This window comes from Pinus tabuliformis, chromosome 5_1, assembly GCF_031772625.1.
Source record: "Pinus tabuliformis cultivar Carrire ecotype Pingquan chromosome 5_1, CPIR1, whole genome shotgun sequence".
Classification (NCBI taxonomy): domain Eukaryota; kingdom Viridiplantae; phylum Streptophyta; class Pinopsida; order Pinales; family Pinaceae; genus Pinus; species Pinus tabuliformis.
The window spans coordinates 912,091,905-912,116,410 of NC_142305.1; the positions used below are offsets into that span (position 1 = coordinate 912,091,905).

A 24,506-nucleotide genomic window follows, 5' to 3' on the forward strand; every position below is an offset into this window, starting at 1 on the left:
TCCTGCACTAGAGGACTCACACGTAGTGAACGCAAACTCTCGGTCAAAACGACCAGCAAAGTCTTCAATCTCTGCTGAAGCTGCCACATCCTGGTTCTTCCCCTTCTTCTTCTTCTTCTCCGGACACACAACTGCATAGTGTCCCATCTTCTGACAATTCCAACACTTCACTTTGGAATAGTCCTTCTGTGTGTTCCCCTGTTTACCTTTACCTTTGCCTTTGCCCCCACCACTGCTTGTGGAACCCTGCTTCTTCCCTTTGCCTTTCTTGCCTCCTGCCACCAGTGCTACGTCCTCATCCTGCTCAACTGGCTTGGCTGCCCCAAGCTGTCCTTTCCTGATCTCTGTCTGAATACAATCATCCCAAAACCTCTCCCATGTGGGAAGGATCTCACGTGCACAAACCCCATCAGCAAAGTTCAACCATGAACGGGGGAGGCCATTCACTGCAATACGCACCAACTCAGTGGATGGAATGGCCTCTCCAATCACTGCCAACTCATCTCTCACATTGGTAATCTTTGTGAGATATCCAGCTGCACTATCATTCCCCATCTTAATGTTTTCAGCTTCTCCTTCAGGACCATCTTCCGGTTCTCATTGGTACTCTGATAGAGATTGGACAATGTTGTCCACATCTCATGGGCATTGCTCTTTCCTCTCACATGAGGAATGCAATGGTCTTTGATTCCGTCTAGAATCAGCCTCTTACCCTTATTGTTCTTCTTTTTATACTCAGCCAACTGAGTAACATCAGTGGGCACAACAACAGGGTTCTGTGCGGTATGCACCATGATATCCCAAACTTCTGCCTCCTCAAAGATACTCTGCATTCTCTCCTTCCAAACGTTGTAATTTATATGCCCATCCAACCTATCCTCCACCCTCAATCCCAATGACATCCTGTTGTCCTAAAACTGAAAAATAGCACTGCTGTAGTAAAGATAAAACTGTTGTTTATGAAAAAATCAGCTTGCTGGAATTTTCTGAGTGAAAAATCAGCAACTGTAATTTTTTTTTTTGTTGTCCCAAACTGACCTTCAGCACTCAAGCTCTGATACCATGTAGAAATTTCTGTTTTCCCACCCCGGTTTTCAGTTTGTCCTTATTTCTCCCATGTAGTTAAATGCCCATTCCCATAACCATACATTTAACAGAGTGAAAAAATAAATATTGCTGAAAACACAAATTCTGGAAATTTTTCAGAATGCTGGAAATTGCAGAATTAAAAATCAGCAATCAAAAACAGCCATTAAAACACATTAAAACACTGATATTTTTTGTCAACTTGACCCTGGAAAAACCCCCTACAACTCTTGGGGAAAACCAGTTTGAGAGCTCTTCTTTATTTCTGAAAATTGCCTTTTTACAGTGAGAATTATTCAGCAAAAAATCAGCAAGCAAATTTACAACTTATCTCCTTTCCCGTGCCTCACAGCAATCTGGAAATTACAGCAAACAGGACAGCAATAAACATTGTACAGCCTCCGTTTTGTGTGCAGAAAAATCAGCAAACTGCTCCTCGATTTTTGTGCAAAAATCTGCCTTTCACTATGTGCTGAATCAGCTGTACAAATCTGCTCAACTGCTGCCTTGGAATGTGTGCCAAGCTGCTGTCTCCTTCTCCTGCCTGCTCAGAAATCTCTCTTGCTCTCTTGCTCTCCTTCTCCCAATCTGCTCATGAAAGAATGAATGACCTTTTCCTCATTTTCCTCCTTTAATATAACTCCAAGTGACTTTTGGGTGATTTAAGTGACTTTTGGGTGATCTCTAAATCCAATGGCTGAAATAGATTTAGATCAATGGTTGAGATTAAATGCTCATTTAAATCTCACTTTCTATTTTTTAATTCACCCCACTTTAATAAAGACCCACTTAGTCATTTATTTCCAAAGTCACTTTTCCTTTCTAATTTTTCATTTACTTTAAAATTAGACTTAGTAACTTTATCACTTAAAGTCACTTTTAAATTAGATTTAACTTTATAAAATTATAAAGTCACTTTAGGAGAAAAATTAAATTCTTTTGGACACTTTTCCCTAGGCCAAAGATCAAAGCCTAAGGGAACCACCTGTCCTCCGGTACCAAATTTCAACACTCCCTCTTACCAAGGAGGGTGTTCCTCACCACACCCATCTTGTCTCTGAAGTAGACATGCTTGCCCCGTGGTAAGGCTTTGGTAAGGATATCTGCAACCTGCTCATCAGTGGAAATATACTCAAGCTTCACAGCTCCCTTCTGAACATAGTCTCTGATGAAATGATATCTGATCCCGATATGCTTTGACCTGTCATGAAATACTGGATTCTCCGTGAGTTTAATGCAACTCTGATTATCACAGTAAATCACTGAAGGTCTCAACGGCTGACCAAATAAGCCAAACAACATCTTGCGAAGCCAGATAGCCTCACAACTAGCTAGACTGGCTGCCATATACTCTGCTTCCGCTGAACTCAGTGCTACTGACTGCTGCTTCCGGCTGAACCATGACACTACTGCTGAACCCAACCCAAAACAACACCCTGAAGTGCTCTTCCTATCAGAAGCACAACCTGCCCAATCAGAATCAGTGTACCCTGCCAATCTCACTCCATCTCCCTGCCTGTAGTCCAGACCATAATCCACTGTCCCCTGCAAAAATCAAAGCCTAAGGGAACCACCTGTCCTCCGGTACCAAATTTCAACATTTAAGAAGAATTTAATGAAGAAACGTTGATTGGGCAAAACTTGTGTGTAATATGTTACAGTGTATGATATGATTGTTGCTTTTATAAGTTTTGTTGTGTAAACGTTAGTCACACCAACGTGTTTCAGATAATTAGTTATTTTGAAACTTTACCATTTCTATTGTGTGGATTTGCACCAAGTCTAGTGCCCAAAATTCTAACATGGTATTAGTGCATGGCCTTTCAGAAGGGCAATTGGATATGAGATTTGCACAGGTAACAACTTTGAGAGAGAGCCAAGTATAGAAGATTGCGGTATAGCAAATTCAAGGCCAGAATTCGCAAAGCCTAGTGAGACATGGAGCACATCTTTCACATGAGGATCATGTCGTAAGCAAAATGTCGCACTGTAATTGATCAAATAATTGTGGCATGCAGTGGGCAACAAGTAGTCACTGCGTATGGGATCTGTCGCGACAAGCACAAGCTGGCAAAGTTGGTAGTAGTCGGGAGAGACACTAGTTGAGACGGTACAAAATGTATATAGCAGGATTGGGGGAACTCAACTCTCAAAGGGAGAGATGAAGACTGTGCCAGTCAGGGTTTGTCAGCAGTGTTAGAGAGACCTAGCAATGGGAGCTACAAGATGGAGAATGAGGCTTGGGACACTGCAAAAGAACTAGAAGGTAAACCAATTCCAAGTGGCTCTTCCAAAAGTACCTTCCTCACTAAAAGGGAGTGTTAGAGTTTGTAGCTCGGGAAGATACTTCCGCGCAAGTCTAAGTGTTCCTCTGATAGGAGAGGGGTCAAGAAGGCAAGATAGAGATAGGGATGAGATAGTCGTTGTAGATCCAAGTGAGAAACTTGCAGTGAAGGTCAAGCAGAGACCCTGATGGCCAAGAAGGCCTATGATATGGAGTCAAAGGGAGTCATCGTTTAGAGCGTGTGAACAAGCTCAAGAGTGATTCAATCTTTAGAGGGAGTCAGCAAGCTCCGAGCGAGTTAGCAGCTCAAGGGAAAACAATCTTCAAGTTCAGGAAGTCATGGTACAAGATGGCCATGGAGGATGCTCAAGAGCAAAAGACTTTGAGGAGCAGGATGTCTTTAAGGAAGGGTCCCTATCATACAACAAGATGACTTCTATTCCATATGGAGCAATTTTGGTAGCAACTCAAGGGTGAAAATGTGTTCCATATTCGAAGGCAAAGCCAATTCCAAGTGGTGTTGTGAGAATACATCCCTCGCTAAGAGGGAGTGTTAAAGTTTTGGGTAGCATCAAGAGTATTCTCACGTGTGGGGCAAGTCGGCTAAGTGATGGAGCTTTCCACTCATAAAACCATGGTATTCTGATGACCCGTGGTATTCTTGTGGTCGGCAAGATAGCATCATGTAGAGAAGAAGGTCAAGAAGACCTCAGACTTGTGGAGGTTTGACTGGGCTGAGAGGCCCTATGGAGGACCGAGAGGGTCGACCAAAGCACAGAGACGTTTAGGGACACAAGCCATTGAGAGATAGATTCTCTTAAGGAAGTAAGAGACCTGCGTGAGTAATATTGCAAGTTGTCGTGAGTGAGATACTCAGTTGTGCCAGATCTAAGGAAAGAGCACAAAGCAACAAAGGAGATCCAAATTAGCCATATTGAGGATGGATCAAGGGCTTGATCCATTGGATCATATCGAGGGTAATTGTTGTACATGTAATTTCCTTGAGGACCATTATCCCTATAAGGGAGCTTGAGAAATTTCTGAGAAGGCTTTAATGAAGAATTGTTGATTGGGAAAAACTTGTGTTTAATATGGTATTGTGCATGATCCAATTGGTGGTTTTATAAGTTCTATTGTGCAAAGATTAGGCACATCAATGTGTTTCAGTTAATCAGTTAATTTGAGACTATTACCAAATATGATGTGCGTGTTTGCACAGAGTCTAGTGCCCAAAATTATAACAGTATCCATTATAATTGCCCTAAAGAGGTTCTTCATTGATTATTCATTACCTTTAGATCATATAATGGTTGTCCATAATGATTCGCAGGTCTAATTATCTATTTTGGCTAAGTCAACTCTCAACCCTCGCAATTGTGGGCTATTTTTATAGTAGTTTGTAACAAACAATGTTTGTACACATGAATATTCCAAATATCTTAAACATGAGAATATCCATCATAGGACAGGTAATATATTTATATAAGAATGTACAATTGATATGATGGTTACAAATAAGGGCCATGTTTATATACTAGGCAAAATACCCCTTCAGGAATAGTCATGTCTTTTACGACATGTCTCTTCAATAGACTAATTATTTATTAATTATTAATTATATATCATGTTCATAACATTGAATTCCCTTCTAAAAATGCTTTGTCCTCCATGCATATTCATGAAAGGCTTGATATCTTTTTCTATCTCGCAATGTCTTTGTGCTTTTCTGGGTACAAGCTATTCTCCATGAAAAATAGCATGATCCTCTCCTTCCATGGAATGAAAGTAAATGTCACTTCTACCTAGTATTCAAATTTCAACCCACTCGAGGTCATTTGGTCCAGATCAAACTTTTAACCACAATACCCTTGCAAAAAATAAAAATACATTGAATATACTTTGTTTTTATAACCCTTCTTTTCCTGAGTTTCTAGAGCTCTGAGAGCTCTAATACAATGTTCAAATTTTAAGTTTCCTCTAGCTATTTTATCCCCAGAAACTACATTAAATCAATAAATAAATTTTATGTTGTAAAATAAAATCTGAAAAAACTGTAAAACATAAATTCTCTATTACTTTTTGTTGAAAAATGTGTAATTAGGTTCAGACTTCATAAATATGAAATGTACTTTTGATTCTTGTATATTGTAAAATAAAAGATAAATTATTTTTGTTATTTTGAAGCATGGGTTTCATGCTCAAGGTCTTTTATTTTAGAGGTCAAGCACCCATTGAGTGATTCTAGGGTTTGTCCTAGGTCAAGAAGTCAAAAGAGTCATTGTCATATGTTGAAGACCCCATCGGGCACATTGTAACTTGTAAAAAGAATTATTTTTGTATTTAAAAGTGTTAAAATACCCTCCAAGACCAAGACGGCCTGCCACCTAAGGAATCGACCTATTTTGAGGAGCCTCATCCAACATAGAAGCCTATATAAAGGAAGAAAATTGACCTCCCTTTCACACATTCACTTCTAATCATCTAAGCGAAGAAGAAGAGAAACAAGGCTATCGAAGAAGGAGAAGGGCGAAGTAAGAAGTTTTTGGGCTAATTCTCTCTCATGTGCGAAGAAGAAGAGCTACGGTTTTTTGTTTCAAAGTCAAAATTCTCAAGTTGCTAGAAGAAGATCGAAGTTGTTGGAAGAGGAGCCTACTAGGTCACTCTCTATTATTAGATAAGGAAGCAAGTCAAGCGAAGCTGCTGGGAGGCCTTGGAAGGCTAATTTTCGCTCGCACGTGTGGATGCAGTACCAATTACAGGGGCCAAAAATTTCAGACTTGTTGTAGAGGTCGAAAATCTAAAGTTTGTGATTGAAGCTGTGTTGCTGGAAGAGATTTGACTAGGTTTGACTTAGACAAAGGAAGCACATCATCAAGAAGATCGGAATTGGTCTTGGAAGGGTGTTGGTCTTGGTCTATAGGTCTTAGAATTTGTCAATTGAAGAATCTATAAGAGAAGTGATTTACAGGATTTCCTCTGAAGTGAAGAGGTTTTGGCCCTAGCTTGCAGCCTATATCCTGTGTTCTTGTGGATGGATCATGGAGTATGCAAGGGATGTGCATTGGGAAAAACACCAAGAGACCATTTGGAAGCAGTGCTTCAAGGCCAAAAGAAATGTTGGATCTCATTCATTCTGATGTTTGTGGTCCCATGACTCCAAAGTCTCTTGCAGGTCATATATATTATGTAACATCCATTGATGACCATTTAAGGCAAACATGGGTTTATTTGATGAAATCCAAGGAGGAAGTACTCGACAAATTTCAAGAATTCAACGCTGAAGCAGAGAACTTTACAGAAGGAAGGATAAAGATCTTAAGATCCGACAATGGAGGAGAATATACTCCAAAGGAACTCATAGCCTTCTGTAAGGAGGTGGGATTAAGAGGGAAATGCTTGTCCCATACAATCTCGAACAAAATGGAGTTGCACAACGAAAGAATCAATCCATTGAAGAAAGTGTAAAAGCCATGTTACATGATCAAGATTTGCCGAAATTTTTGTGGGGTGAAGCAACTAAGACTATTGTATACATTCAAAATCGAAGTCCCCACAGGTCACTAGATAACATGACTCTCGAAGAAGCATTCACTAGGAAGAAACCAAGTGTGGACCATCTCCAAATTTTTGGCTATCCTATCTATATTCATATATTGAAAGACAAGAGAAAGAAATTGGATCCCTCAAGCATGAAAGGGACATTTGTTGGCTACAGTAATACTTCAAAGCCATATAGGATCTACATAAAAGAAGGACGTCAAATAGAAGTTAATCGAGATGTGACATTTGATGAAAGTATTACATTCAAGAAATCAAAGGATCTCTCGATGGACTCTGATGATGAAAAACTTCCTATATTTGAAGAGGAAGGTACAAGGCGGGAAGAAGAATCAAATCATGAGGATGAAGGTCTCAACGAACCAACACAACCGATGGTCTTCCCTGAAACTAGAAAGATACTTAACTGGGTAAAGTCTACTCTACTAGATGCAGAAGGTCATGGAGCAGTCAAAGGCACATTCAGGGAAAGTAAGAAGCCCAAAAGATATTTTGGATATGCAGCCTATATGACAAAACTAATAGAAGCAGAGCCATCCACCTTTGAAGAAGTTGTCACACACCAAGAATGGAAGGATGCCATGAATGAAGAGTATTAATCGATAATGAAAAATGGAGTTTGGGAGATTGTGCCTAAGCCTGAAGACAAATTTGTGGTAACTTCAAAATGGCTCTACAAGATTAAACATGCAGCGGCGGGAAGTATTGATAAATATAAGGCACAATTTGTGGCTAGGGCTTCTCTCAACAAGAAGGCATCGACTATGAAGAGACACTTGCACCTACAGCAAGGTATACAACTATATGTTCGTTGGTCTCTTTGGCAACATCAATGGGATGGAACATCCACCAAATGGATGTCAAGACCGCATTTCTGATGACACCATTGATGAAGAAGTCTATATAGAGCAACCCTTGGTACTTGAAGTCTAAAGATAGAGAGGCTTATGTTTGTAGGTTACGACCTTAAGCAAGCACAAGGGCATGGTATGCTAGGATGTATGCATACCCACAAAGATTGGGCTTCACAAAGAATTCTATTGATTTGAATCTCTGTATCAAGGTTGTGAAGAATAAACCTGTTATCATTCCTCTATATGTGGATTATATTCTCTTGACAAGTGTGGAAGGTCAAATCCAAGAGTGTAAGAAGCAATTAGTAGCAGAATTCAACATGAAGGATCGAGGGCTAATGCACTACTATTTGGGACTGGAAGTTTGGTAGGGACCTGATGAGATTTACCTAGGTCAAGGACAGTATGTCATCGAGATGTTGAAGAGGTTTGACATGATGGATTGCAAACCTATGATAACACCCATGATCAAAAACTTGAAGAGGCTAAGAAGTCCTGAATCAAGACCTGTGGATCTGACCAAGTATAGACAATTAACTAGCTCACTGATGTACTTGGTGAACACTCGACCAGACACATGTTTTGCAGTGAATGTTTTCAGTCAGTTCCAAGTTGAGTCGAAGCATGATCACTAGATACAACCAAGCAAATACTGAGATATTTGCAAGGAACAATCCACTATTGCCTGAAGTATGATAAGAGGAATGATGTCCACTTTATTGAATATACAGATTCCACCTGGGGAGGCAGTGAGCAGGATGGAAGAAGCACTATTGGAGGATCTTTCAGTTTGGGATCATCCATGATCTCATTAAGGAGCAAAATGAAAGAAATAGTTGCTTTGAGTAGTGTTGAGGTTGAATATATTGCAACTTGTGAAGTAAGCAGAGAAGTTGTGTGGTTGAGGAAGTTATTGTCCGACTAGTTTGGAGGACCAATGGACCCTACAGTGATACATTGTGACAACACCAACTGTATAAGGTTGTTTGAAGACCCAGTTTTTCATGGAAAGGCAAAGCATATAAACAACAAGTATCACTATATTTGAAATTTGGTGTAGGATGGTGTGTTGCAGCTACAGTATATCTCCAATGATGAACACAATAGCTAACATCTTGACAAAATCTCTTCCTAATAAGAAGCTTGTGTATTTGAGAGACAAGCATGGATTAGTTGATATATCCTCCCTAGTTGAGAGGAAGAGATAGACACATCATTCTTGTCTTCACTTGGGAAGAAAGAATGGAGGATTGGGTAAGCATCTGGCATTCGATACTCTTTGAGGATGAGGTAAGGTATCAAAGACAAGAGTAGTCATAGAGGACCCATATTCTTTGAAAACTGGGAATCCAAGAAAAGAATAGTCTTGAAAGGTCATACCCTGTGAACACCTGGGTGGGGTATGTACCATGGGAGACAATGATGAAGGTGCCTATAAATCATTGGTCTCACCAGCATTGTGCTCTGATCTTGTGGAGAGATAGAGTTGTTAGTCAAGGCCTTCGTATGTGAAAATGTCAATTTATATGATGCTAAACAGATGGGTTACCAATCCGACTCTTCTTGTGAGATCTCTTCAAATTGAAAATGTCCATGTATCATTTATGAATACCTCCCAAGTCAAGAGCAAGTGTCGAAAAATGTGTAACTAGGTTTGGTCTTCATAAATATGAAATGTACTTTTGATTCTTGTATATTGTAAAATAAAAGAAAAATTATTATTGTTATTTTGAAGCATGGGTTTCATGCTCAAGGTCTTTTATTTTAGAGGTCAAGCACCCATTGAGTGCTTCTAGGGTTTGTCCTAGGTCAAGAAGTCAAAAGAGTCATTGTCATATGTTGAAGACCCCATCGAGCACATTGTAACTTGTAAAAAGAATTATTTTTGTATTTAAAAGTGTCAGAATACCCTCCAAGACCAAGTCGGCCTGCCAGCTAAGAAGTCAGGCTATTTTGAGGAGCCTCATCCACCTTAGAAGCCTATATAAAGGAAGGAACTCGACCTCCCTTTGACACATTCACTTCTAATCATCTAAGCGAAGAAGAAGACCAAGAAGGCTAGCGAAGAAGGAGAAGGATAAAGGAAGAATTTTTTACACTAATTCTCTCTCACATGTGCAAAGAAGAAGAGCTAGGCTTTGCTACTTCAAGGTCGAAATTCTCAAGTTGCTAGAAGAAGATTGAAGTTGTTGGAAGTGGAGCATACTAGGTCACTCTCTAAGCCTAGACAACAAAGCAGGTCAAGCAAAGTTTTTGGGAGGCCTTGGAAGGCTAATTTTCACTCACAGTTGTGGATGCAGTAGCAGTTGCAGGGGCCGAAAAACGCAGTGGAGGCCAAAAATTTGAAGCTGGGAGGTCGAAGTTGTGCTACTAGAAGAGATTTGACTAGGTTTGACTTAAACAAAGGAAGCACATCATCAAGAAGGTCGGACTTGGTCTTGAAAGGGTATTGATCTTGGTCTAGAGGTCTTGGAATTTGTCAATCGAAGAATCTATAAGAAGAGAAGAGGTTTACTAGTTTTCCTCTCAAGTGGAGAGGTTTTGGCCCTGGCTTGCAACCTATATCCTTTGTTCTTGTGCACTATTGTTCTTCTTGTTTTGGTAGTTGTTTGACGATAAGAACAAACATAATAATAAGAGAAGAAGCTACTTAATAAGAAAATGTAAAAAGACATCACAAGCAGTTATCAAGAATAGAGAAATCATCCTAAATATTGTCCTATAGATTTCTCAACACTTTTATCTCAAAAATTAGTGGAGCAACATTCTCGAGTCTTTTGTAATAAAATTCAAGACATTTTGTAGCATGTAGCAACGATGTGAAGTTTTTAATCCATCCTATCACGCATAGCTAATAAATTGATTCACCTTCCAAGTATAGATTTAATAAAGATTCCAGAGCTCTCTTACACCCCACAATGGAGTGTGGCCCCCATATGGCGCCAAATTCTTATATCTTGAAAATGCATGTCTCAATCTACATTTTCATCTAATGTCTTCTCTAATCAATACAACAAAAAATCTTTGCAATCGAGTGAGTTACAAGCCACAAATGTAGAATTGAAGGCCATGCATCTTATTTTGTCTTGCTCAAGGATCATTCATCATCTAGAAGCAAAATCAAGAGTATGGTTGGCTCGATGCAGTTTTTTCTAGAGGTTAACCTAGGGACTAGGGGTGCTTGGATGGAAAATGAACTAAAAGGGAAACTAACAATGAACATCCTACCTTGTAGGAGGCCCAAAGCATGGCAGGAGGCAAGACAAGATAAAATAAGATAAGAAGATAATTATTGTAACACCCCCACTCGACCCCTGGGTTGTAAATAACCTGTACATGCAAAACTTAGGCTAGTGAGCCAAAAAGTATTAATTAGGCTAGTGAGTTGAGGACTTATTTTGGGGCAATGTACCGGTGTGCATGTGTATTATTTTTATATTTTGGGGACGATATTGCTCGTATGCATATGTTTTTATATGTTTTGAGGCTAGAAAACTTGTTTTTGTAAATATGATATTTCATGCATGTTAATAAACACATTACATTAGTAGATCGAGTCAAACAAAAAGAGTATAGAAGCCAAGACTCAATGGGTATGGAAAAGGGGCTCATGTGATTTAATAATCATTAAAGTGCACATGCTTATAACCAAGTCCATTAAGTGACTTATGGAATGCCAAGTGTCAGTGAAAAGGCATGGACATAAAAGGAAATAAGTTGGTACTATAAGGAAGTTAGTTAAGAGTTGGAGACCGAAGAGAGAAGGAGGAACTCCAAGAGCCACAATGCATTGGACATCTCTATCCAAGCGAATTAGGCACCCTAGAGGTAGTGGCACAACCCGAGGGGCATTAATTGCAGAGATGGTATGCACTACTTGGGTGTGTGATGATACAGGATGTGAGCCTAGAGGTTAGTGGTTTCCAATGTTTGATATGAGGGCCTTGAGCGTACCTGAAGACCTTGAAGAGCAACAAGAACTCCTGGAGCCGCAGAACTGTTTGGCCGAGTTAAATTCCATGGAGGTAGTGGCACTGCTCGAGGCGTTGTAGGCAAAGAGAAGAGGGTGTACTACTTGGGTGTGGAATGATAGGGGATGTGACCCTATAGGTTGAATGTTATTGGGGTTTGGTACCTTAGTCAATTGAATTATGTTATTGGGCATGTACCTGGATTTGGGAAAGCTAATGCCCCATGGATTCGAAGCCCTAGCTCAGGGGGTCCCACTGTTGAGAGAAAATAAGCAGCATGGTCTACAACTGCGAGGAGCATCGAAGGTCTACAGCCAGTTGGTGAAAATAAAAGATAGTTGTTTATGCTATATTATTATTCATTTTCTACTGCAATAATTCATGTCCTTTTGCGAATAGCATATGAATCATAATTTAAGGTGTTGGAAACTAGGATAATACTGAGAGGGGGGTGGTGAATCAATATTATGACAAATTTTAACAATTATTACCAATATACAACATTTCAATTCATTTAGCAATCAACCATGTAAACAACTCATGAATTACACAACAGCACCATAAGCAACATACACTTACGTAACACGGAGACACCAGATGTACATGGAAACCCATAAAGAGAGAAAACCAAAAAACTTATGTCTAAATATTGTTGTTGGTTGCAACCTACTGTTACATCAGCTTTTACTAGCACCAACCAAAAGGAAGCACCAAATCCCTAATTTGCAAGCACCCACTTGTAGGAGGCACCGACCTCCAAATTGTTTTACATGCACCCACCTAAAGAAAGATCAAAGAACCGACTCACTTATTTGCAAGCACCCACTTGCAAGAGGCATCGACCACCAAATGTTTTACATGCACACACATGAATGAAGCCCCAACTCCCTAATGTCAAAGCAACCTGCAGGATCTTGCAAATCCATATTTCATCTCATTTTCAAACTCATATCCATAGGTATTTTGCTCACTTTAAACTTCAAATTTATATATGTTGCTCTCACTGCTTCAGTTCTCAAACAACCAAATATTCAACTTCAACATAGATATATTCAAATTGTCAACACTTTCAATTCAAACTTAGTCTCGGCTCTACAACTCTTTCCTTCGGCTCTGATCACAACTTTTTAGATCAGTTTAGACAACTCCTTTCTGCTGTTAGTGTCAGTCTTTCCAGCCTGCCTCCAGTGATCAAATATGCTCTTACAAAGTGGTCTCAGAGTGTCAAGGTCAAATTTTGTCATTTCAAAGAGTCTTCAAGCAAAATTTGGTCACTAGGCATTAGATCTAGGGTTTGCTTTCACTCCTTCTAAAGTTGTCCAAATGTCACTCCATGTCATCATTCTGTTGAGTCTATCATCATTCATAGGGTTGTCATTATCATGTCAGTGTCTAATGAGTCATTTTACACCTTGTTCATGCTTCAGTTGCGCCTAGGCACGGTTCATTTCCCTCTCCTAGGGTTTTGAAGGCAATTTCTCTTGGATGGTCAAATCATTAGAAAAACTTGTATCCAGATGTTCATACACCTTCCCCTATCCTTCATGTACCTTATCAAACACTTCCCATCTCTGAGATCCCCCAAATTCCTCATTTTTCCACAAACCCTAGTTTCTTGCTACAACCTGGCAATTTTCTAGGTTGGGCCTGTGTTTTGCCCTTTTGGACCCCTTCCCCTCACTCGATCTCCGAGATTCCACTTTCCCCTGCTTCCTAACATCCCTCCCTACTTCCAAAAATTTTCTCAAGAATTTAGAAGCCCCCTATCCCCTTCATTTCGCTTCATTTCGACAAAATCCCTTGTTCCACACATCGGGATAAGTTTCACTCAAAAGATGTTTCAGAGCAATCAAAGATGAATTTTGGAAAATTGAGAGAGGTTTTTGTCCACAACATGCCAAAGAAGAAAAACCTCCTTCACTTTTTACACAGGTGTCATGGTTTTAGAGAAATGTCAAAAATATCGTTGCCTCAGGAGAATCGAATGCACCTCTGAAGTGACCTTGGGAAAATCAAGTTTTCTCCTAGCTTGGTTGGCCAAATGACTTTCTTGATGAGTCAAATGATAACTAGACACAAAGAGCTTTCCAATGAGCTATCATGAGCTCAATTTGGAGTTGAGGAAGGCATTCAAAAGTTGACTGCAACAACACTCTGCCTTGAGGCAGCCTCATTTGGCACATTTTGACCAGTCTTGGGAGATTTGATTTTTGACAAGGCAAATGAACTCCAAATTGAAAAATTCTAGTTGGGTTGGAAAGTAGACTCAAAGACCTTTCCAATGAGCTATCCTGCGCCCGATTTCGACACCGGGAAGGCCTCCAAAAGCCTCCTGCAAAATGCACTATGTAGCTGGGTGCGCGCTACGCATCAGGGAGGGCGCGCTACGCGTCAGGGGCGCGCTACGCATCAGGCTGCCTTTCTCAGAACAAAATTGCACGTGCGCTACGCGTCAGAGGGGCGCTATGCGTTGGGCAAGGCGCGCTACGCGTTGGGTTTTTCGCCCAGAAACTTGCCAGCAAGCACACAAATCCTCTCTTAACTCAAGCAAAATACAAGTAAGCTCCTTTTCCATAGTGATGCATCAGTTGGCACAGCAGGGTATTGCTTGGGAGGATTTCATCTCTCGCGACTTCTTCACGGTGCCACAGCCACCCCCTGAGATTGTCCATGATGAGGGAGGGCCTTCACATCAGTTTCACATTCCAAAGCCCGAGCATGTCAGCACTCCAGCATGTGTTACATATCAGAGAGGCCACAGGGCCTTATTTGCATCTGCACGGCAAGTATTATCTCCACACCTGGTGGAAGGGGTCTCGCCTTCTTCATCAGCACAGCGAGTGTTATCTCCACATCAGGTGGAAGGGGCCTCGCTTTCGACAGCAGCACAGGTACAGGAGAGAGGCAAGCAGCCCATGATTGATGAGGGACCACCAGGTGATCCGGACATAGACATCATTGACCTTGACATCAGTTCTCCTAGCTCGGAGTCAAAGGAGATCATTCAACAACTAAAGGCTGAAAATCACTTGTTGCAGCAAAAGTTGGAAATGGCAAATTGGACAATCACATACTTAGAGCAGCGCAACAAGCAATTAGAGGATGAACACACTCTTGATGAGTTGCGGAGGATCCGAGAAGACCGGAACTTGGCTCGCAAGAGACCCAGTGATTTGACACCTATTAAGCAAGGGTCTATGCTCATTCAGGTGAACACTCATTTAGAGAAGTTGATAGCCAAGGCAAACAGGGACAAAGATATGCTCCGCCACATGAAGAATCATTATTGGGCACGCATGCATGTGTGCAAAGCGAAAATGAAGGTACTCAAAGCACGCTTGGCCAAGGCACTAAAACGGAGGAAAAGGCCCGATCCACTCCAAATTTTGGCTGAAGCCACCTTGAAGGAGCATGGTGCTCAATGATACACCCCCAGCTCAAAATTCAAAAAATTTGGAGTAATTTTGGTCAATTTTGAATTTTTTGTGCTAAAAACAGGTTTTTACCCTCAACGCGTAGCGCGCCGCGCGCTACCCTTAAGTTGGGGAGGTCCATTTCACAAAAACTCAGCATTTTTGGATTTTTCATGACAAATTACACTTGCTCAGCCACTGCCAAGACATTTCATGGAGATTTGAGCCCCCAAAAGGTCAAAAAACAAGCAAAAAATGACCTTCTGCCACTTTTTGGACACACAGGAAGCAGTCTTGGGAGATTGCATTTTTGGAGGGGCAAATGGGCACCAAATTGAGAAATTCCACTTGGGCTGGAGAGTAGACATCCAGACCTTTCCAACAAGCCCACTTGAGCCTCATTTGGATGTCGGGAAGTGCCCCAAAAGTGGGCTCAAAGGCGCACTACACGTTGAGAAATGGCGCGCTACGCATCAGGACATTTTCTCAATTTTTCACCTTCAGCTCAGGAAAACACAGCATTTGACCAGTTTTGACTTTTTGGTGGGATTTTTCATCCTCCTTGATGTAATTGATGTAATTTCATGTTGACATGACACTTTTTTACCTATTCTAGAAGATTCATTCATAAAATGGCAAAAAATTAATGAATGAATTGGTTTCCTAGCTTATAGAGGCAAGTTGTTTTGATTGCCTAGATTGTAGTGCTCAGTTTAGAATTGATTGAAACAGCTCCTAGGATGATGAGCTCGACCCCTAGAGGCAAGGAAATGTGTTAGCTTCCCTATATTATGTACTCATTTTCATGGTTGGACTCTTGAGGGATAAGCTTAGACTGTATTACTCTTTGTATCTCTGCAATTTTGGCAAAGGAAAGACCAGGGTTTTGCAGCACTATTTGGGATTCCTGTGGTTATTTGTGTTGATGGTGTGTTTCTCTCATGTACTTGTAAGTTTGTTATGTGTATCATTTTCCTACTCTTCTCTTCTGCAAATTAAGTAAATGAAGTGTTAAGGTAGAATTCATGGTTTCTATGCATCTGTTTAAGGAGAACTCCTGATGGTTTCTTGCTCTCCTTAGCTCCTCACCAGTCATACCTATATATTCACTTCCTTCAAAGGCATCAAGACAATCTCCTACCTTGCCCCAAAAAGACCTCTGCAAAAACTGTGTCTCATCCCCGCACCCAAAATTGTCGTGCTCAGTTTTCCAACAAAACCCTAAAAATTTGAAATCAAACTTTCCCTATCAGTTTACTAGCCTAAAATCAGTGTTCTTTATTGGTCATCTCAGCCCTTTGAAGACCTTTTGCCGAGATAGACCCGGAGAGAGCCCTCTCCTGTCCTCGTAGGGCTAGCTACGAGGCTAAGTGGTTTGATGTTGCCTTGGATTTTGCCTTCCTCAACCTGAGGCAAATTCGAGCGCTAACACCTGCAATCTCAAATCCAATATCAACACCTATACCTTTGCTTCAAATCTACATCTCTTATATTTTCTTCAGATTTCCATCTCTTCCAATACTCAGTAGCATCTCAAATCTCAGATCTTTATTCAGATTTGTTATGGGCTCTTATGCTCAATTCAACCCTCTCCAGAATCTCTCTACCCTCTACAAGCTTTCTCGGCCACACTACAGTTCAATAGCTTTTTCTTAATACTCAGCAAATGTGTTTTGCTACACGTACGCAATAGCATCAAACTTGTTGTGCTATGATACATCGACAACATTTCTCTCTCTATTTTCTTAATACATGATTGATCACTCAAGTGCGATTTGACAGTTGTATATATATAGTTTTCAATACATACTCCAAATCGGGCCCAACCCAAAAACCATGACTGGTAAACTCGTTTGACCAATTCAATTCTAGATATCACAGGACCAATGACGACGTGTTTGTCGAACAGTGATGCTGACACTAACGAGGGCTATGAAAAAATTTCCGTAGGACCATACCTCGTGGTTGTGTCACTAGCCTTCTAATTCCAACTCCTAGGTCCTTGTCGACTCATTATTTCCGCCCTTGTGACCTAGGTTCAAGACAAACGCCCTTAACCATCCAAGGGCATCTTAATGTTGACATCATCACAATGAAATTTTGATGTCACTATGCCATATGGAAACCTTTGGGATGATGCCACATATCACTCGAAAATGGCCCATTTGGCCACCTGAAAATGCCAATTTAGCATGACACATGTCACCTACCATATAGCCATGTCATCACCCTTCCACATGTTAGCTAATGTCATCATTCACTTGGCCTACACATCACTATCCACGGCAGTTTTCCACTCCAGTTGTCCCTTACCAAATTGTCTATCCTAGCAATGTCCATGTCACTTGTTCTTGTCGTGTTCCTGGCCATCTACATGTGTTGCCCTTCATGTCACCATCACCCTTGCCCTACTATCCATGACATTTGTCCCCACATCATCCTTGCCATACTAGCAAAAACCTGTCACATTCACGTCACCTATCCTACATTGACCCCATGCTATGTTGAACATAGATTGTCTCAACCTCTATTGATCAAGGATTGAGGATCATCTCAAGGCCCCCCTGCTTGTACAATGGTTAACAAGGGGATGTTTTTTGTCGCTTATGCAAGCAAACACCTTGCACTTTCACAAGCACACCAACAACAACCTACTACATTTTCAGATCAAACGATTAATATCCATCCCATGGGCCCCCTGTACGATGGTTAACGAGGGGTTGGGGGGTAGGATTTTTGTCTTTTTGTGCACATAACACTAAAACAAAACTGAAACCTTGTCAGTTCTCTTTGACCTATCTTCACCTGGCTTGCCAACTCAGCTACCAAATCATCATCACCATCCACTCAAAGTAAATAGCCTATTGTTGTCACATCACCATCGATCCAAAGAAATCTAGTATCTGACACTTTCCTATGCTTTTGTTTATCATGCCCTCAAAAGATCTAAATGCCCTAATACCTAGATATCTCTTCTTCCACGTTAAACCGAGCTTTATCAAAACTGTGACACCTCTATTGCTAAATTGAATCCGGATCTGAGTCATTCTTTAAGTGGTTTCCCTATGCAAACCCCAAATACCTGGATATCTTTACCTTCAGCCAGAACCTCGAACTTCTAGAACTTTAACACTGCTCACTTTTCCACTCAAATCCATCTCTGAAAAAATAATACAGCCTCACGTTATCTAGATACAAAAGGCTTCTTGGTATTCTGCACCTCATGGATAAATCCATGTGATTCCACTATCTAGCTTTTTTTAGCCATGCGCTAACTTGTTTGCACATTGTATGGCCCGGATGCCTGGATTCTTCAAATCCTTCTCACAAGCCTTCACTTCAACACACTTATTTTCCCCAATCCTTCAGAGTTTGGCCAAGTGTCATATGTCATTGGAAAGGTCTCTGAGAGGACTATCCAACCACTCACCTTGCAAGATCATTTAAGCAAGTCAACTGCAGACAAAATGCTTTCAAAGATAGGCTCTGATACTAATTGTTGGGAATCAAAGAATATTGAGAAGGGCTGGGGGGAGGGTGAATTAGTATTATACAATTGTAACAATCAAAGAATATTGACAAGGAGGAGGGGGGGCGGGGGGCGGGGCGGGGGAATCATTATTATACCATTTTAACAATTATTCATTCAATTAAGCAATTAAATGTAAGCAAAAAAACACCAAAGAACCATTCACATGACATTTTGTACGCAAAGAATTAACATGGAAACCCATCTAGGAAAAAACCACGAAGTTTGTATTCTTATGATATAATTCTAAGCCACAACTTCTGCTTACATCATTTTTTGTGAGCATCAACTCACAAGAGGCCCCAACCCCCTCAGATTTGCAACCCCCAACTTGCTAGAGGCACCAACCTCAGCACTTTACAGGCACCAACTTGCAATAGCTAGTTAGATCTATACCTTACAGGCACCCATCCCTGGGAGTTAGGCCAAGTGTCGTATATCATTGCAAAGGTTTTTAATAGGACTATCCAATTATACACTTTGCAAGAGAATTTGAGCATGTCAACTACAGACAAAATGCCTTAAAAGATAGGCCATTGGATCTTTACATTCAGCAACCTGCAACCACCAAAGGACACCACAAACACCAAAAACACATCAATAACAATATCAACAAACTCCCCCTCAACTTGTAGTCCTTGACATCAATGACAACCAACTTGCAATCTGCTCAACATAAGGTTGAGAATTATGCAAATATATGTTTGTGCAATAGTTTTTGTATTTAGCATCAATCCAAACATGCATAAGGCAATGCGAGAAATAAATGGTAAGAGGAATTTCCCAGAAAGCAATTTACATGGGTAACAAACACAGAGTTATGCCCCACCTAGCGAGTGGAGGCATTAGTGGCATTAAAAAAATAATTAAAGAGTTCTTAAAGAGTATCCCAGAAAATAACTAGAAACAATTGTCTCAGTGACCAATTTTTCAGTATTTCTGGAGAAAAATGTATGTTTTAAGTTCGTTGGACAAAAGTTTTCCTATGTAGTTTCTAGAACAGAATTTCTAGGGTTAGATTTCTTTTGTTGGAGGCTTATTCTCATCCTCAGCAGGCAATCTCCAAGCAAATTTTGTACTGTAGATGTGTGTTACTCTAATACTGGAGAATCATCAATATCATTTTTTCTCAGAAAAAACAATGAACTTGACAAGATTCAAGAAGTGATCTGAGATTTGAAAAGACTTAAACTTCACTGCTCATACATTTGATTTGTTTGACTGTTATTTATCCATGATATGTTTGTCCTTTAGTTGGCAAAATACTTTTAAGACTTTTAGAGAAGCGGATGTTTAATAAGTCACTGGCATTGTTGGAAGAGACATGACCCCAGATTTCAGATAATTTATCAGCAAAAATTAGCCTTGAGATGCAGATATTTGAATTTTGAAATAAAAGTCCATATTGTCTAAAATTTTGTTCATCCTCTACTAATAGGCATTTATGTTGCTAATATGCCTTAGATTATATTTCCCTGTAACCATTTGCCATTTCATATAAGTATCTTTGTCTTTTGTATGTACTATGCATGCTATAGATGAAGATCTATGTTTGAAATCAATAAATTTGTATCATTAATTAAAATTTTTGTAAGAAAAATCTTATTTTTAATATATATATATATATATATAATAAAATAATATATAACAAATCCTATGTGTCCTGTTCCAGGGGGTCAACGCGTCCGAATCCGACACTACGAATCCCGAATCCCCGTGTCAAGTGACTTAGCTTTGGGGCCACAAATTATGAATTCATTCAGAGATCAAAGAAATCAACAAAGCTCAAATGGCAAATAAAAAGCTTCACTAGACTGGAATTGCTTTTTGCTACTTGAATCAGGATATGATCTGTAATGTCTACCAATTTCCAATCTATTACAAGTTCACAACACAGAAATTCAGTACGAAGAAAACAAAAACACTTAATGTTTTAACAAGACAGTATCTAATGAAAAAAAAAAAAAATCCAAACATTTTTCCTGCAAGATCAGAGACAGGTAGAAAGTTACAAAGACATAATCCAGCCTTATTTGTCAGCCCCGATTCTGCTGCACCTAGGGTTGATTGGTCCCAATCGAATCCCTTTCAAAACACTATAGTAAGGGTTGTCCCCACCACAGTCTACACATTTTGCATTCATCAGATCTCTAAATGAGAGAGAAAAACAGGCTTGAACCAACAAAAGAATTTGAATTCAACAAGTGTACAAGATTCCAAACAATCTTTGATAACATCTTCAAAAGCAAACATCATTCTATGATATGTAACATTTACTTGCAAATAATGCTTTCCCAAACCCTACCTTACATCATTACCTCAAGAACAAAGTACTCAGAAAAATCATGATAGTCGTTTGGCCTGAAACAACAAAAATATTTTATAAATACAAGCTCACAAAGGAGCACAAAGATTTGAAACCTACTGTATAAAACGGGAAAAATAAACACTATCAGCTCAGAGTCTTTCCTATCTTAGTTTACAGAGCCATGCCTATAATTATATCTTCTAGTAACAGAAGACTCAAAACCAGTTGATTAATGGTAAGTTTATGAGAATAAACTGTACAGGAAGAAAATACAACCTTGGAAGTTCAATATCTGGATCAAAGCGCCGACTTTTGTAGAACTTAATTAAATGCATGAGGCCAGCCCAGTCAGTTTCCTGAAATAGATTGGGGCAGTGAACAAAACAGTTATAAACGTGAACACTTAATACTACAGAAAAAAGAAAACAAAGTAAATCCTCATGGAAATTGCCATTGCAAGGAAAGAAATCAAGTTAATTATGAATAATCCTCTTCCATTGCATGAGAGACACTTGAAAATATGTGACATAGGAATGAAGAATAGAGAATCGATTATCCTCTGCCAGAAGATACAAACATGGAATATATCTATGTAAAATAACAAATTGTGTAGAAAACAAATCATAAAGAAAGATATATATGGGAGGTTGACAGAAAACAGACATTGTAAAATATTAGATGGGCATAAAACAACATAGCATCTCCAGCATTACAGACAGAACTAGTTTTCCAATTGAGAATTCCAAAGGATCCTTAGAAATATTCACAATAAAACATAACCAAACAGCACACAAGAGAAAGACAATATCAGAAACAACCAGTAATATAGCAATCACATCTTAAAGTTATCAATATTTAGCCTGATTAATCCATAGTATAATCTACTCATATGCTTTTGCATACAGTTCAGAAAAGATAGGGAATAGTGTGCAGTGTACACCTGGTTGACTCAAACAGTATTATATATAAAGCCAGGGTTCATGGGTGCATGTGCAGCGACAGGCACAGACAGGAGCATCACGAAAGCTATGCAAGCCAGCAGAACACAAAACATAAGATTATATGATTCATTGATTAATATGAATGACGCTTCTTGCAAAAAAAGTCCCCTTGTCACTGGAAATATTGCCTGCTGTTGTGTGAACTCAGAAACTTGTCGTCCACAGACAAATGACAGAAGATAAGAAAATGATTGTCTTGCAGCTGGCTGCACAAAACAACTTGTTAAATTCACCTGCACAGAAAAATACCAAACAAATTCTATCCCAACAAAACAATGAACACCACCGTAAACCCTTTGTCTTTCAGACTTCCTGCACAAGAATTTCTCAGCGAGTCTCAAATCATTAGATATCTTCCAGAACTCTCTATGAAATCTGCTATTTTTACTCTTTGACTTCTTCCTCGGGTTCACGAGGTGTGAAACGTTTTTTTCGAAACGTCACACTTGTGGAGGAATCATTTTAAGATGATGTCTTGAATGATAAGAAATATATTTTTTTCTTTATGACAGTCCTAGAATATAGGACAGACCTTAGGATTTTGGAATAATTTTCTAGATAAGGGTTTATAACCACTTTTCATACATTATGGCATTAGGACTAGGATATTAGAGTTAGGGCAAGGTATCATCATCATGAATTAAGTTTAGGACTTTATCAAGAGAAAGGACATATCTAATGTTAATCTTAGGTATGTTCTATGCTAAGAGCAATTTATTTCAATTTTCACAGTTAGCTCCATATCTTTTCCAGATTAGCAATCACATCAACATTGAAGTAAACTGCAGATAGAACATAAACATAAATCGCAGAAGACAAGCCAAGACAAGAGGACACAAGATGTGGCACCAGCCAGGGACAAACCCCAATGTGGGGAAACCCTTGATCAATTCTTCTTTTATGTTCTTCAATAGTTCAGCGGAGAGAGAGATAGTAGATTTACAACAGAAGTCAACACTTTGACTTATCTAGATCTGGATTCTGAGCATAGATCATCTCCTACAATGATGATACATGAGATCAGTTGAAGACATTCTGCTTCAACTGATTCTCCAAGGTGACAGCTTCACCTAACATAGTGTTGCATCTCGTCCATTTGCTGCACCTCTCCGTGCTGCACCATGAGAATGCTGTCCTTCTCCTGCAGTACAAGCTGTCACAGCTACATGGGCTGGGGCATCAAACTTCAGTTCTCATCCTTGATACAGTCATCAAGTTGAGGTTACAGTACTGCCATACTTGCAAGACTGACTAGTGCAACCCTTAACACAATCTATGCTGCTGGCTATGGCTTGCAGCCTAGCCCAGCAGCAAGTAAGATCTACACACAGTACCCAGCTAATCATCACAACTGTGATAGGACTGCTCCTTCAGCTAGGTCCCTGCTGCATCATGACTGCTCCATTAAGATCTTCATTACTGCTGTAACCTTCATCAAGATTATGATCTTCAAGAACATGATAAGATCCTTCCACCATCATCAGGTTGAGACAGATGATCCTTGTCACTTCTTTTTTTATTATGCCGAGGCTATGGTACAGTTACTTCTCATTATGTAGAGGCTGTGATCCTGCTTCTTCTCATTACACAGAGATAGTGATAGTCGCTGAGATCCTACTTTTACCATGAGACTAGGACTGTGTCTGCACTTTCACCGAGGCTAAGTTCTCCTTGCACCGAGATCTCCTGTAGTGATGCCGAGACTGTATCATTGTAAACCTTCTCCTCACAATGATGCCTAGACTGTGACTGCGTATGAAATAAGTGCCTAGATAATGCACTATTGTGAGAGCATGGAGATACATGTATATATACTTATATGCTGAGGCTGCTAGGAGACTGAATAATTAGTCTGTTCCTCAAGCACCCTAGTTTATGACTATTCCTAAAGCGAGCTGCAGTCAAACCCTTTGCTGCGGCTCAGCTTCATTCGAAGATGACTACGGCTCCTCTTCATGACTGCAGCTCTCTGTGGCTACATGTCTTGACTGTGGTTCGTCTTCGTGATTGCAGCTAACTGTGGCTACATGTCTCGACTGCGGTTCCTTTTCATGACTGCGGATAACTGCGGCTAGGGCATCACCTGCAGCTAGGGCATCACCTGTGGCTAGGGCATCAGCTACTGCGGCTAGGGCATCAGCTACTGTGGCTAGGGCATCATCTACTTAGCCCAGCATACTCTTAGTGTCTCTCTCCTTCACCAAAAACCCAAAGACATGGAGAGGAGGAGATCACATGAAGAGTGTGTCTTCAAAAATGAAGTCCTCTCCTATTTATACTAAAATGTGTATGATGAATAGACATGACTATTGGGCTTTTGAGCCTACACAAGTTGCTGGCCGACTTGACAATTTGTCTTATAACACAAATAAATTCATAACTCCATGAATACTTGACGGAATCGGATGATCTTTAGATCAATCCTACACCTCTCGATGAGAGGGATCCAATAAAAATATCAGCTGCCATAAATAAGATGACCCACATGGAGTTTGGCCCTAG

The 24,506-nt window shown here is 40.0% G+C and overlaps 1 protein-coding gene across 3 annotated transcripts in view; it reads right to left on the minus strand.

Annotated features, from left to right (window-relative positions):
• Nucleotides 1-24,506, minus strand: part of TAF2 (TBP-associated factor 2) — a 317,600-nt gene that overhangs the window by 111,614 nt on the left and 181,480 nt on the right. For all 3 annotated transcript variants that reach the window (XM_089433145.1, XM_089433144.1, XM_089433146.1), the window contains 2 exons: nucleotides 21,280-21,359; nucleotides 21,014-21,056 (listed from right to left, as the gene is read on the minus strand). In XM_089433145.1, coding sequence (XP_089289271.1) covers nucleotides 21,014-21,056; nucleotides 21,280-21,359 — 123 coding nt within the window. The remainder of the gene's footprint in view (nucleotides 1-21,013; nucleotides 21,057-21,279; nucleotides 21,360-24,506) is intronic.